This window comes from Hesperophylax consimilis, chromosome 27 (assembly GCF_061612785.1).
Source record: "Hesperophylax consimilis isolate HC1 chromosome 27, BYU_Hcon_1.0, whole genome shotgun sequence".
NCBI classification, from domain to species: Eukaryota; Metazoa; Arthropoda; class Insecta; order Trichoptera; family Limnephilidae; genus Hesperophylax; species Hesperophylax consimilis.
The window spans coordinates 25,257,122-25,274,129 of record NC_142862.1 but is presented as its reverse complement, the minus strand read 5'-3'; the positions used below and the strand labels follow the sequence as shown (position 1 = coordinate 25,274,129).

At 32.3% G+C, this 17,008-nt stretch overlaps 1 protein-coding gene across 1 annotated transcript in view; it reads left to right on the top strand.

Moving 5' to 3' along the window:
- Positions 1–14,561, top strand: part of exex (motor neuron and pancreas homeobox extra-extra) — a 62,538-nt gene extending 47,977 nt beyond the window's left edge. Inside the window, exons 4-5 of the mRNA XM_089648349.1 lie at positions 5,016–5,173; positions 13,537–14,561. Of these exons, the coding sequence (XP_089504475.1) occupies positions 5,016–5,173; positions 13,537–14,289 (911 nt within the window). The 3' untranslated portion in view covers positions 14,290–14,561. The remainder of the gene's footprint in view (positions 1–5,015; positions 5,174–13,536) is intronic.
- The last annotated feature ends 2,447 nt before the right edge of the window (positions 14,562–17,008 follow it).

Below are 17,008 nucleotides of genomic sequence, written 5' to 3'. Positions count from 1 at the left end.
GTTCGTTTTGCATTGATCCACCCTGAACAGGACAGAAGAGGGTGTTAAACGCGCAGGTACATTGAATTGAATCTTATTTAGCAACTGCATTGAATTGATGAACATGCACTATTAGTAGATTCATTTAAAGAAAGCTGGGCAAATTCATCGAATTCAAGAAGCCAATAGAATTCAGTGAAGACCACATCACCAGGAGGAAAGAATTTCCCAAGACCGCTGACGAAACGATCGAGTCAATATCAACTACAAGAATTTAAACGAATGTAATACGCATTTCAAATATGGAATTAAAATAATTATGCGTTAAAAAATATTATACTGAAGATAGGTACTGGAAATACCGATAAATCGCTTGCCTGAATTCTTGACACATCGATTCTCATTTTGAAGATACATTGAAAATGATTTTGTGTTAAACTATTATATTTCAGATATGTACTTCATCGTTTGTCTGAATTCATGACACAATCAGTTCAAATTATGAAAATGACACTTAAATTGAGTTCAACTCTGGTTCAATTCAAGTTCCTCGAACCAGAGTTATAATCACTAGAGGTGAGTGGTTTATTTATGCACAGACGACGACTAGAGACAATCGAAATTCGTTATTTGATTAACAAATATTTTAAACATTTTAATTTCAGTGTGGTTTTGAAATTCATTCCATAATCCTGACAGGATACTATGCCTGTGACCCTTCACCCCAGAGGTCCTGGGGGGGTCAGAAGAAGGTGGAGGGGTGGGAAGTCTTTGTCACGGCTAAAATCACTCCGGACTTGGGTTTGACATCACTTCGGACCCGTCCCGTGTCAGGGGCGTGATTATTCTAAATACCTAAATACCCAAGTGTCAAAACTTTGCGAAGGGTTCGCAGATAGATGACTTGAATGAAGTTTGTCTTGTTTAAAATCAAACAACGTATTCAATCAGACTTGCGCAGATTTAGTTTACTCTCTGTGTAAACGATATCAGTAAAACATTTGTTTAAAAGAAAGATAAACATTCCCATGCTCAGCTATACAAAGAAATCGAGAAATTGCTAATTTATTAAGAATCTTTTCAAACTATTGGTAATCCGGTTAAAAACAGAATCGCAAGTTTTTAACGAATGAATTAGTAGGTTTCCTGATAAAATTATAGTAAAATACGAATATAATATCACGATGTCGGAATACGTGTTCACAAAAAATCTAATATTATATTAAATTATTAAGACAAATGCAGGTGCGTGAACACGAGTTTCGATATTTTTAGGACTGTACTAAAAGTTTATCAGGAAACATGAATTCATTCGTTAAAAGCCTGCAATCCTGTTCTTTACCGGATTACCAATAATTTGAAGAGAATCTTAATAGATATGATTTGAGATTTTAACCACCAAAAGTATAATATTGATTTATTTTTGGGGTATAATAGTCCATCACCATCTGCCCTTGAAACTTTGGCTAAAGAAACAGCGAAAATAAATAACTTTAAGATCCTTAGAACTTCCTTCTTCTGGCCCTAGTAAAATTAGATTGTTAGTGTTAATATTAGTTGTAAGTTTATACATATGTAAATATATGTCATTAAGACAGAAGTTATAGGCCTTAGTCGTAAGTCAATGGATATAAGTCTTAGATGTAAGTCAGTAGTTCTAGTATTAATTATTTAATAAATATATTTGTACAGCGTCCTTGGGGTGATTTTTCACGAAAACAGCTCTATATAAATTAGCCAAATATTATTATTATTAATAATAAATTTTCAACACTCTTTTACTTCCCGCTTACCACTGGTCAAAACAGTTGATCGAAGTGTCTTTTATTTTTTTTATCCCACACGGAGAGAAATCAATTTTTGACCTCATGACAAATTAAAAGGCCTTATCAATTATTAAAAAATAAAACATTAAGACTGTTTTATCAGTTTGCCTTGATAATTTATCATGACGATAAAAGAACTTTCGTTGGAATGCAAAAATATTTGGATTATCATGAACATGTTCCGATATCACGATAACGGTTCCATGCTAACTCAACACAGTGACTATTCAACACACTTTTAGAAAGTGATATAAAGTCATTAAAAACGATGAAAATTTTTTTTTAATCAAATTTTTTAATCATTAACTTTGGTGTGCCACAGGGCAGTGTACTCGGTCCCACACTTTTTCTCATTTATATCAATGACTTATGTAAACTATCTATTATTGATGGCAATATAATCACTTTCGCCGATGACACTGCCCTAGTACTAAAAAGTAAGACATGGGAAGAAACATTTCACAGAGCGGATCTAACATTGCAAATTATTAAACAGTGGTTGGATGATAATCTACTCACCTTAAACATAACTAAAACGAAATATATAACGTTTAGTCTTAATATTCCGAGTCAGCCTTCAATCAATCATACACTAAAAATACATTCTTGTAGAGATAACTCTAGTTGTCTGTGCAATCCACTAGAACGAGTAGATTCCATTAAATATTTGGGTGTAATAATTGACAATAAACTACGATGGGAAGATCACGTAATAAATGTTACAAACCGTATACGGAAACTGGCATATATCTTCAGGTCATTACGAAATATTCTTAATAAAAATACACTAAAAACGGTATACTTTTCTTTATGCCAATCAATTATATCTTACGGTATAATAGTCTGGGGAGGATGCTCTAACACGATATTAGATCCATTAATTAAAGCTCAAAAATTGATAATGCGGACTATTTACAAAGTACACTATATTCACCCCACGAAGGACTTATTTAACGACTTCAAAGTACTCAACATAAAATCCTTATACGTCAAAAACATATCCTCCTACTATAAATTCAAACATACGAAAAAAAATATTTTTGAATCGACCCATAATACAAGATATTCCAACAAATCGAATTATACTATTCCCCCAATAAAAACCTCAATGGCACAAAGACAATTTAACTTTCTTGCTCCAAAAATATTCAATAATTTAACGTTAGAAATAAAATCAATAGCCAAATACGACAGTTTCAGGAAAGCGCTCGGGGATTTTTTGATGTGTGATTGTTATAGTGTTAGTAGCCTTTTCCAAGTACTCAGATAGAGGTGTATATATTGTTTATATGCGTGAGGATGCGTCATATGGGTGTATGTATACATGTGCTGTTATATGTATATAGGTATGTCTGCTGCTATATACACATGTGTGCTTGCATGCACACATATTAAAAATTATATATATAATTATGTACATTTTTACAATCTAATGCTAATTTACTTCTTTCTCCTTTCTAATTTCTATCTTCTACTTTTTATTACAATTTTTCCAAAATTTTAGCTTCATCTATAGTTACTAATTTCATATGTTTACACTAGATTTCATATTTCATACAAATTAATTACACTCAATTGGTCACCATGAAACAGGCAGCCGCCTAGTATGGTGATTCATTATATCTACTCTATGTAAATTTCATAATAATGTAACATGTATTAAATAAATAAATAAATAAAACCTAATCTAACCTACTTAACCCAGTTAATAAAGTTTTTGTTTCATCACTTGCCATGACTTTATATAACTTTTTTAAGATATGATGAATTATCATTTTGATGATTTATCCGGTCACCCACGATAACATATTCGTAATTTACTAAAAGTTAATCAGAAAATCTGTGTAAGGCGTTCAATCCCGTTTTTAATCGGAATAATTATTAATAAATAAGCAATAGTCATTTTTCTACGTGCAGCGGTCTGAGTGAGGAGATTTATGAATCATGCTTGGAAGCCTAAGTACTCTTCAAGTATCAAACCTTTTAAAAATCATTGAAAACTTGACTATATCTTTTTATTAGGCTAATTATTACTCTTCGGTTTACTCAAACACGACCAAATAATTGACCTTTAATTACATTTTAACCCAAAAACCCTTAATTACCGGTTGTTTAGGCCGACTGTTTATGTTTAAGCCCGCCCCGAACACACTGCGGTCAGCTGCGCAAATAAATACATAATAATCTGTTTCGGTTCCGCCGAAGGACCCTAAATGTACGCCGCAAGCAAATATGGGAACCCAATCTGTATGGGAGATCGGAGTAAAGAGGCTTTAGGGGTACTCTACCCTACTATTTATACGGGTCTTGTCGGAAAAGATTAAATAATATGTATGAATGTTACATGGACAATTTTTACTGCGTTCCAGGAATGCTATTTTTAATTAAGTAAATTACACCTTTGTACATTGAGGTGATTTTTACACTCGCTTGTACTTAGATTACATGAAGTTAGTAATAGGTACATAGATGTAGCGGATCTGTTCAACTGCACATAAGATAGCTACAAAAAGGCTTAACTATCATATCTTCTAAATCATTATTAATTGAACCTAAGTCTACTCATAGTTGCAGACACATCCACCGCCAATATCTGTCACCCCATGAACCCGAGAACCCCTGATAAATCATCAAACGTAGCAAACCATTTTGCAGAGTCCCATTTTGTAGGAGGGAGGAAGCACAGAGGCCGGCAGTTCGTTCCACAGCCGAGCTGTTGAACTTAAGAACGAATCGTAGAAGCGATCCGTCTCATGTGACAAATTTCAACCGTGTACAAATGTTGGGCGCGCGTTTGGCGTGTATCCCGACTACGCACCGGTGCCGAAGGGATCAATGACGCTAGTTCCTCAGAGCATCTTCCATTGTAATACCGATAGAACAAGGACAGCATACCTACCTGACGCCTGTGCTCTAAAGATTGTAGTCCGTTTGTTAAGATTGGGGAATCTATCAAACGGACCGCCTGTTTTTGCACAGAGTCAAGGGTTTTTTTCAGGTATTTAGGGGCTCCGGACCAGAGATGGCTGCCAAATTTGACAGTAGGGCGCACTTGCGATATGTACAGGGTCAGCAGTTGTGTACTATGAATTACGTTATTATTAATTATTTTATTACGTTATTATTTAATTATGTTACTATTAATTATTGTGTACTATATAATTCTGTAGACAAATTAATTCTAACATATTTTGTATCTGTTTGTTCCAGGTGCCTCGCACGCTCTCCTCGGAAAGACGCGGCGTCCCCGAACCGCTTTCACTTCGCAACAACTACTAGAGCTGGAAAAGCAGTTTCGCCTCAACAAGTACCTGTCCAGACCCAAGCGCTTCGAGGTCGCCACGGGACTCCTACTCACTGAAACTCAGGTGAGATTCCTAACTAATCGCTAGATATATGAGACGATACATGAATGTCGATAAAGCAAAAGTTGTGTGGCGGAACCTGCATCCTTTCTCTCTACCTACCTACCTGCCCTGATTAAGGAAACTGTAACGCTGTGCGAAACATTGGGTAAATAAGGAGGAAACGACAAGACAACAGGCCGATTCCTAATAAAATGTTAGTACTTTTATAATATATCGGAACACGTGTTCACGCACCTGCGTTTGCCATGTTAATATATAATTACTAAATACGAAAATATAATGATTTTTATTAACACGTTGATACATTCCTTTTTATTAAAAGTTTAACATGAAACCTATCAATACATTCGGTAAAGTCCTTCAGTCCCGTTTTTAACAGGAATACGAATAATTTGAAGAGATTTTTAAAAATAAGCAATATTAGATATATGTTAGCAAATTTTTTTGTGCAGCACGGCATGATAACCTAAAAATTAATCACGGTAATACTCTTTTTGGCGGTGAAAATCAAAAATCATATCTCACGTGATTTCTGTTTAGTTCGCTAGATTTTGGGGATGTTAAAGAATGTTTGTTTTCACATCCTTCTTGGGGCAAGGTTTCTGATGTCCTTAAAGTATTCATCATCACGGCAGACGTTCTATTATTAATATAAGTGATATCATACTTGATTCTCGAACTTCTAAACATCAACGTCATTTTACTATTGTATGAATGCGTATTCATAATGATCTGAGTCGTTTTATGACATATTATGAAAAGTAAATATATATTTTGTTATTCAAAAGCGTCCATTACATACTTCAGAAGAACAAACAACTTATATAAAGACACTCGCTAATTGAGGTCTAATATCTTCACATAAATAATAAATTATACAACGTTAAGCAGGACAAAACAAATTACGACGATTTGAAGAATGTCTGAGTAATTATTGACCAAATAATTTGAACTTGACCAGTGGCGTACGGGGCACGCAGACAAAAATACCTGCATGATACGGTAAAATACCTGCATGATACGAGAAAATACCTGCATGATACGGTAAAATACCTGCATGATACGGTAAAATACCTGCATGATACGGTAAAATACCTGCATGATACTGACAAAAAAAACATTTAATGTGTAAATTTATGATTTGAAAAAAAAATTATTTTATTTTTATTTGTGTGCTTAATAAAAATAATTGAAAACCTCAATCGCCTCCATTTTTCTGTTTTCATAAAACTCATGTTTTTAGAAAAACATAATCATGAAGGGGGTGACAGATTACGCTATAAGTTCAAGGGGTTTTATGTAACTCGTCGTCATACAATCCCATATAGACCTGTCACATCTAAAAAGATGATGTATGATGATGGGCGTGGGGACGATAAGTACTGTGATCCAGGTGATCCATTGATGTTAACAAGGCTATATTTGAATATTTTGCGATCCCCTCTCCTACCTATGACAGGAGAAGAGGTTAGAACAATTACAGAGCACCGAAATTACGCGGCTCTCTTCTGTCAAAGTGACAGATCCCATACAAAGAAACGATATTCGGCGGCAGCTCCCAATCAGAGATGTACTTTATTTCAAATAAATCCATTTCAAATGGAAATGCAAAATGCAAAATGGGTATTTTCCATTTTGCATTTTAAATGCTTTTCTCAATGAATTTTCCATTTTAAATGCTTTTTTGCAACATTCTTCCTACTATCTCCACTCAACTTTTTTGTCATAAGCCCCAAATATCAGTCGGTCCTCAACCTCGCTATTAGAGATAATTTACTTTTGTCAAGTTGCTCCCTGGTAGGAGCCCTGGCAATTGAGTGATACCATTACAAAAAATACTGATTCAAATACTGAACATGGCCATGACGCTGTAATATTAAATGTTAGATAGCAGTTTCTATATTTTTACGTTGGCAACATTAGTCCCGCGCAAATTTTTTGTGGTTTCATAATCTGTAGTCGTGGTGTTTTTGGATTTACCATCATGTAATATGTTTCTCCATTATTAAATGACAAAATTGTTTAAAAATTCTATAATTATTTTAATTTTTTGACTAGAGAAACTATTTTGCATTTTGAAAATATGTATTTTGCATTTGAAATGCTTTTCTAAAAACCATTTTGCATTTTTAAATGGAAAAGTTTTGACCCATTTCCATTTTGCATTTCAAATGGTTTTGGGTAGGTACCCATTTTGCACATCTCTGCTCCCAATTGATCTGACTCCCTCTCCCGAGTAATATTATAGCGTAGTATGTCACCGCAATATATAGTACGTATATTCCACGCCTAAATTATGCACGCATAATATAGCGTAATGTGTCTGAGGCTTTAAATAGGTAGATAAATATATAGTAGACAATAACAAAAAAATCAAACAGAGTTAAAAAATATACCATGTATTGATTGTGTATTTATTTGAGCACTCGCTGGCACAAAAAAAAAAAACAACTTTAAAAATGTTTAAAATATTGAGTTTTGTATAATATTCAGCAAATGACGGGAAAATGAAAATGAATTAATAATGCAATTTAGGTATATTAAATATTTATACATGTAGGTCCCAATATGCAGTAGGCAACAATATGCAATTTGATACCTAATATTATGAATCCAAAAAAGTTTGTAATCGTTATAATGTTACATCGTATCACAAGATGCATTTAACCCCTTCACCGCCGCACTTTTGCTTCCACACAGACCATATTTTATGTTAGATAACACCTTAAATAATTATTTGAAATATTTTGGGGCATAATTGCTTTTTGCTTATCTTGCAAATTCAGATTTTTTCAAATTGTTTTTTATTATTTTTAAACATCAAAGGGTTATTTTGTATTCGTATCTAAGAAAAAAACTATCACTTTTACATGCATTAGCATAAAAAAATGTTATGTCATTATCTTTACGGCATTTGTAGCTGGAATAAATATTGCAACCTAGCAGAAAAAATAGTTACCATTAGGGAAATAATAACATAACAAGCGATAAATGAAATACGGTGCTATTTATTTCACTAAATTAAGAGATACACATTTTTTTCTTCGTGTTCCTGAGAACGAACACTGGTATTGAAGGGGTTTATTAAGAGTTGAAACACGTAAAAAAAGTTGAAAATCAAAATAAAATTGGTTGCAAAACTAGAACTAGTTAGATATTACTCCAAATCATTTCATCGTTCGTTTTTTTTTTTTTTTTTTTTTATTGAATAAATAGTTAATAAATATCAACAAACAAGTCCTGCTAAGCCAATTGAATTGGCTTGTCAACAGGTGCTTAAATTTTAGTTACATATACATTTTTATAAGTTATAATTTACATCTTATATCTACAGAATCAACAATTTTTTCATACAATTTTTCATAACATACATACATTTTTTTTTAGTAAATATTTTTTTCCGATAGCCAATTTTTCACCATATATTTAACCTTATTCATAGATTTACATTGCTTTATAGTGTCAGGTAATAAATTAAATATCTTCGGTATGTTGTATTCAAACGTTCTCTGTCCGTATTTATTATTAAATTTCGGAACTATTAACCCGTCATTGCGCGTGAATCTAGTACTGTATTTATGTTCTAATTTGTCTTTATGCTGCGGGGTAAATATATACTGAATTATGATTTGTTGCCATAGAATAGCCTTAACAGGTAAAATTTTGGCACTCAGAAACAGCAACGGTGTATTATGTCTCTGTTTAAAAATATTAGGGACGACTAGTAATTTTACAATTGCGTTTTGTACAACTTGGACTTGTTTCAGATTGGTTATAGTAGTATTTCCCCATATGGTTAATCCATATCTTATAATAGATTCTTTAGATTTTCTTAGAACTTAATGTGTACATTCTGCCAGCAATTGATCTGAATCTTTTACAGGTTTTTTTAATATGTTTGTCCCATTTGAAAAAGCAATCTACTGTTACACCAAGATAGACATATTCCGTAACTAATTCTAAGCTTTCACATTTACAATTAGTCGCGATATTTTTATGGATGCAATTAAAATTATGAGAACTAAGTAACTAACTAATTTTCTAACTAAGGGTATTACTTATATGTTACCCAAAAGCGAAAATATTAATAATCCTTCTCAGTACAGACCCATTACATGTTTACCGACAATATACAAAATTTTAACCTCTTGTTTAACAGATTTAATATATACTCATTTAGATGAAAAAAATATTTTATCTGAACAACAAAAAGGTTGTCGCAGAAAACATATGGGATGTAAAGAACAATTAGTTATCGATTCTGTAATTCTAAAACAGATTCAAACTCGAAAACGTAATTTACATACTTGCTATATAGACTACCAAAAGGCTTTCGATAGTGTCCCGCACTCGTGGCTGATCAAAGTATTAAAAATATATAAAATTAACCCCATTATTATTAGCTTTTTGGAAAATATTATGTCCTTTTGGAATACCAATTTACTTATCAATTTAAAAGGTAAGAAAATAGTAATACCGGGCATTTCAATTAAAAGAGGGATTTTTCAAGGAGACTCATTGAGTCCTCTTTGGTTTTGCTTAGCATTGAATCCTCTATCTAAAATGTTAATTAAAAGCAAGTTTGGAATAAAAGTTAAGGGTAATACAAGGGAGAGTAGTACAATTTCGCATTTATTATTTATGGATGATATAAAATTATTTTCGAATTCTGAACAAAATTTAGAGAAAATGATCGAGGTAGTTAAAAACTTTTCAGATGATATCAAAATGACATTTGGTTTAGATAAATGTAGAACGATCCATATAGAAAAAGGCAAAATTGTAGATGGGGACGAGAGTATATTTAGAAATTTCCAAATTACTAGTATGAAAAGGGATGAGGTTTATAAGTATTTAGGATACCCACAATCAAATAGATTAGACCATAGTAGTATTAAAAATGATATTAGGATTAAATTTCAAACTAGGATAAGGAAAATTTTAAAATGCAATCTATCTGCTAAAAATTTAGTAAAAGCAATAAATACTTGGGCAATACCTCTATTAACGTACTCATTTGGCATAATTAAATGGTCTAATACAGATTTAGATAACTTAGAAAGATTAATTAGAACTACGCTAACAACGTTTAATTGCCATCATCCAAATTCAGCTATAGAACGAGTTAATTTACCTAGAAATTTAGGAGGTAGAGGTATAGTCAAAATAACTTCTTTGAAACATAATCAGGTAGAAATGCTAAGAACTTTTTTCCATAGGAAAGCTCATAGCTCAGAAATGCACAAAATAATTTGCAAGGCAGATAGAAATATTACACCTTTAAATTTATATGATGAGAATGCCAACATTTTTATAAATCCCAACCAGGAATTATTAGATTCCTGGTCAAATAAAATTTTACACGCAAAACACTTCAATTATCTCAACCAAACGTATGTTGACAAAATTAAGTCAAACAAATGGTTGAGTATTGGAGAGTTGAGCGCAGAAATAGAAGGATTTATGCTTGCAATTCAGGATAGAGTCATTAATACTAAAAATTATAGAAAGCATATAATCAAAGATACAAATCAAATTGATGATTTGTGTAGAAAATGTTTGGCTTTTCCGGAAACTATAGAACATATTATATCGGGATGTTCTATATTAGCACCGTCCGAGTATACATTTAGGCACAATCAAGTTTTAAAAATAATTCACCAAAATTTGGTAATTAAACATAACTTGATTGACTGCCGTAATGTAGTACCATATTATGAATACGAACCAAATTCATTTTTAGAAAACGAATTTTATAAAATATATTATGATAAAACTATACTAACAGACCGAGCGATTAGTCATAATAGACCCGATATAGTTTTACATGACAAAATTAAAAAAATAACTTATATCATTGATGTTGCTATTCCAAATTCCTGTAATATTCAAAAATCTGTTAGTGAAAAAATAAGAAAATACACAGATTTAGGAAATGAAATAAAAAGAATTTGGCATTCTCAGACTATAAAAATATTACCATTTGTTATTTCGGCTACTGGCATTATACCTAGCTCTCTAATTAAAAATTTAGGCGTATTAGATCTATCAAAAAATTTATATATAAAGATGCAAAAGTCGGTCATTTTGAATACATGTAAGATAACAAAAGATTTTTTAAATATTTATGTTGAGGGATCAGTAGGATTTATAGGCCCTGTTAGAAGTTCTACCGAGCCGAACCCTCTGATATGAAAATATCTGGAGACGGTGAATTTTTTTTTCCCATTTGATATCTGGTGATTTGACGTGTTGTTGTTCTTGTATTGTTTTGTATTTATTTTACTTATATAATGCACTTACATAGTGTTGATTGACTAGCTGATCATTTGTGGAAAAGTGAGTGGAAGGGTTAAGTTTTTCCTTTGGGGAAGACTTAACCCGGACAACTAAATCGGAAGTTTAAAAAAAAAAAAAAAAAATATATATATATATATTAGGATTAAATTGAAATCTGGCATTAGGTAATCTTATATGCATAACTTTGTTTTTTTTTAGCATCTATTAATAGTCCTGCATCATGTGACCATTTACAAAGTTGATTAAAGTCAATTTGCATGAGTTCAATTGCAATTTTTAGATCTTTATGTGATATGACCAATGCCTTTAACCTGTAAGGAGTAATGTATCACCCAGTGTCAGTGGCGATTCACGAATTTTGAATGTACTAGAGTGCTAATATTAGAGTGCTAATTTAAAAAAATGTAATTATTGATGTTGTTGTAACTAAAAACGATTTTTTATGTATTTTATAAAATTCGATTTTTTGTATGAAGATTTTCAGGAAATTTTAGTTTGACCGTGCACCGCAAGGATTTACTGAAAATCTTCATACAATAAATCGAATTTTCGAAAAAAAATCTTTCCATCTACAACAAAGTCAATAATACCGTTGCTGTAATATTAGCAATCTAGTACACCCAAAAGTCACGAGCCGCCACTGCGTAGTGTTTAAATAATTCATCCTGCACAGTTTAGTTGAAGTTTGCAAACAATTCTCTGCCCTATATGAGTGAGAGTGATTGCAATGCTTGACCCACAATTAGTCAAATGGACCCTTTCTTACTCTAATCCGTGACACTGACATATCTTGGGTCACGGCGCGAACCCTTTGGTCAGAACATCACACACCTGAGACCTGCGAACCTTGCTTTGGTGTAACAAGCTAATAATATAACAAATAAGTGGATTACATTAGTTATACAGGCGTTAAATAGTTATGACTTATGACGTAAATTATTCTGCATTGTGTAATTTTGACATTTGTGACTGATGGAATTTGAGTTGATGGAAGCCAATTTTTTTAGTGAAATATTTCTTAAAAGCGAAACCCGTGAGCAAATATGTATATAATATAAGTGTTTGGTGGTTTTATAACCAAGAAAATATCAAAATACTCGTGAAAAATCACGGGATATTGTGTTAGTAAATCTAGTTAGTTAGTAAATAACGCTTTCTTAAAAATTAAAAAAAATTACAGACCCTTGAAAAATCACGACTTTACTTGCCAGCATTAATCCTAAGAAATTTTAATAAAAGAAGTACAAATATTTCAAATATAGAACAAAAATAATTTTATGGTGAAAATATGTTTATAAAAATAGCTAGGTAGGTACCTACTTCATTGCTTATCTGAATTCTTGATACATCAGTTCCAATTGTGCATAGGACAGTTAAAATTTCACATTATTATATAGATAGGTTCTTTATCGCTTGTCTAAGCGGTTGACACCAGTTCCTATTTTGAAAATTATACTTAAATTCAAAGCAATCCGAGTTAATTGAACCAGAGTTACAATAATTCGATGACAAACCCTCAACCTATATTAGCACATTTGATGACGATCTATCAGTTCTTATCGAAGAGTGTGGAGAATTTTTTTTTTATTAATTTATTTATTGGTCGCACGTAGGGCTTTTGAAAACACAATAACATGTCGAAAATTAACAAACACTAGACAAAGATAACATGTCAGTACATAGGTACATATGATACGTAGATGCCAGTAAAATAAAGACTAATCATTTCGACATAATACAGAAACCTTATTTTTTATTGTTAGCTCCATAACTGCTGGAATTAATAATGTTGCGTGCTTAAAAATTTTCCAAGAAATTTTCTACTGTGGAAAACAGGTTTTTTTCTTTAAACGAAAATACAGAAAAATATCAGGGAATTTAGTCACCTAAATAATTAAAACCCATTAAGTCAACATATTCTTTTCAAATTAATAACAATATTATGTGCCTTGGGTACATAATAATTGTTAAAATTGTTTTGGAATTCTATTGTCATCTTCAGGTTTCAGATTATTCCTTCATCCATTAACACGTAATAACATCTGTTATTTGTTTATTCTCAGGTGAAGATATGGTTCCAGAACCGCCGCATGAAGTGGAAGAGGTCCAAGAAGGCCCAGCAGGAAGCCAGGACGAAAGATGGCCATCACAACAGCCACAACAGTAGCACCAGCAACCACGGCAATTCCGAGGAAAAGTCTTCCAAAACCGCCAAGAGCGACATCCCCCCGGAGCGACCACTTCCCGAAGCTCAGAAAACCAACCCATCCTTCCCCGCGCATGCGCCAAACATCAACGTACCCATTCTAGACAGACCAACAAACGAACGACTTCTAGAAATAACGCTCACCAACAATGAGCGAGACCGAGACAGGAATGTTACTTCAGATAATAAGGTTAATGTATCGGAGCGAGCTAGAGGCAATGATAATATTCCGTTTGAAAACAGTCCTGTGATGGAAAGGGACAGAGCTATCGCGGCTGAAAGAGAAAGGAATATTTCATTTGAGGGTAGCGCTTCCCTGGAAAGGGACAGAGCTATCGCGATCGAAAGAGAAAGGAACATTTCATTCGAAAATAATGCCGCTCTGGAAAGGGACAGAGTTATTGCGGCTGAAAGAGAAAGAAATATCGCATTTGAAAATAATGCTTCGCTGGAGCGAGACAGAGCTATGGCGATTGAGAGAGAGAGGAGTATGGCGTTTGACAGTAGGAATAATAATTCTCGACGAGGATTGGTCGGGATCGGAATGCAAGATGGCGTGCGTGGAACCGGAAGTTCGACCGTTGATATGTTCAGACCGTACGTTGTCTGAAAACTGTGACATTTTTTCTTGCAAGTGACTTTTCCTTATGTAAATATAAAAGCTCTCTTTTTTGTATTTAGATAAATTTAACGTTTTCTGTTTTATAAATGGATCGCTTATTTGTAGAGTTAATTCATGCTTAAATATAAATACATTTGTATGTTTACTTACTAAACTTCAGTTAACAATTCGTCCTATGCCATGTCAATAATTTAAGCTATTTTCGTCAGGCCAAAGTCGTTGCGAAATCCAAGGGGATAAAAATAAGAAAACATACCTAATATGGTTTTTGTACACATTGTAAAAAAATGACAACACACAGAAATCAATTATTTTGTGGTCATGTTCTATATAAAATATTATTATAAAATCTGTAATTTAAAACAAAGAATTATTCAGTTTTTATTGTGTGACAATTTTTCTTTAAATTTTGAAGATTTATACTCATCAATGTAATATATCATAGAATAAGAAGATAATACTAATAAATCTAAACAAAACATGAAACAGAACAAAACACAGAAAAATAGAAAGATTACTGTATCCACAGGGAATCGAACCCTATAATTCTTTCTGTCTTACTAGGACAACGTCTTTATCCCCTCGACCACTGGGACCTAATTATTATACGTCATATTTGTCGATCTCATTTTTCAAATTCAACTAATTTTTCGTGAAATTTGGAAGCTATTTTTTGAATGATTCTAAAGTTCTATAGAATTGGTTTGTAACCTAAATGGTGTCTCGGATAAACATGTCCGATTTGCATTTAAATGGGACACCTATTGACTTTTTCTAAAAGTTAAAATTAATATTCAATTTTTATTTGAACAAATTTTCTTTAACTTTCTAAGGTATATCCATCCATCAATGTAATATATTTCATGTCTCCTTTAGATTTGCTAGTATTATCTTTTACTACAATCAATAAACTATTCACTAAAAGGTCTAGAAAACTATCACAAAGCATCTTATATTTGTTTTTCTTCAATGTGAATTATTATTAACATTTTACCACTGCTGTAGAAACATCTTAAATGTGCACACATCTCCTGAAACAGTCTTTCGAGATGTTAACAGATTGGTGAGCGGCAAATTCAGAGATAGCGAGAAGATTATTTACTGTACTTCTCCCAACAAGAACAAAACTTTTTTCACCATATGATAAATTTTGTTTGTATAAATACTGTATCCTTGAAAAAATAATAATTCGTGGATGAATTCAGTAAATAATTGCATGCCACTACCAACCACCTTTATTTTACTAATATTTTGAATTGAATTGTAAATATTTGAAATAATATATTAAGGAAAACAGATTAATAGCTGTAATGCTAATAAGTTGAACATTAATAATGGTGTTCGTAATAATTAAAAGGCACTTTTTTTTGTACAGAGAAAACGCCAAAATGTATAATATTCTTGTGAACGGAGAAAACTTACTTGTTAATTTGTTTTGTTAAATTAATCGTTTTCCTGTTAAAAAAGGGACTGCGGGCCTATAACGAATGAATTTAAAGAGTTCTTAACAAAGTATCAGTCAAAAGACAATGTTTTATGAGAACGGCGGAACACGTGTTCATACAAATACCGATATTGATATTGATATTGGCGTACTAATACTGTCGCATTCTGTCAGGATATTTTTATTTAATTTTTTCATATATATATATATATAAATTACAAACAATACTAAACAAAATTAACCTTTTCTGTCCAACTGAGAAGGATTCCTGTTTCAGGACAGCCAAATTGTGTATTTAGTACATAATATTCTTACAATGGACTGGCGATGCTGTCAAAACAAATTTTGAGAACATTTTTGATTGCATTTGAAGTGACGGGATGGTTTCTTTATCCTTGAAAGAATCGCAAGGATGTAATTTATTACCAGGGTCAATTTGGATAACATTAGTAATTGCATTCAGAACAGATGAATGGTTTCTTTCGGGACATCAGAAGTCTGAGATTCTTTCCAGGACATTTTGGAGAACATTTACAATTGTATAGTTAGAATTTCCACATTTATAAATCAGTATAAGACATATGAATCCTATAGTACTATAGTACTATAGATATGTATTAGGAGAAGAACACGTGTTCTCGATATATTCAGAATGACTAATATTTTATCAGGAAGTTGGCATGCTGTCACTTTTTTAACAAGATAATTTTTCTCTGTGTGTGAAAAGAAATCTTTTAAATTTCGTATAGTAATTTTCAATTTGAATGTAAAATAGCTTTATAAAATTGCAAGTATTTACGTAACGCATCGTTTGAGGTCAGTACTCGCCGTGAGATGTGAATCCGACTGCAGATGACCTGCCCACCTTCTGCACTGTGCATAACTGTAGATATTAATATTAACTTGTATAAAATAGGTTGGTAACAATAATATTTATAGTTAATGTGATGTTGTCTAGTCATTTTAAAAATGTAATATTTTATAAAGTTAAGATACTTATTCCTGGTTATAAATATTTGATGTATGCTATTGTAGAAATGTGAAATTATGTAAACCTATGTAGATCTCTGAAAGTACTTACAAAATAATAAAATTATTAAATCAAAATTTAAGAAAATGATTGTTTTAATTTCAACGCTTTTAGTGACAGACCTATATTTTAGTTTGGTAATCACCTCTGCTCTAAAATCCTAGGACATCCTAGAACAAGACATCCCCCGGTCCTGTGTCATCTTTGGGGATGCTTTGTGGGGGTCTTTTTAA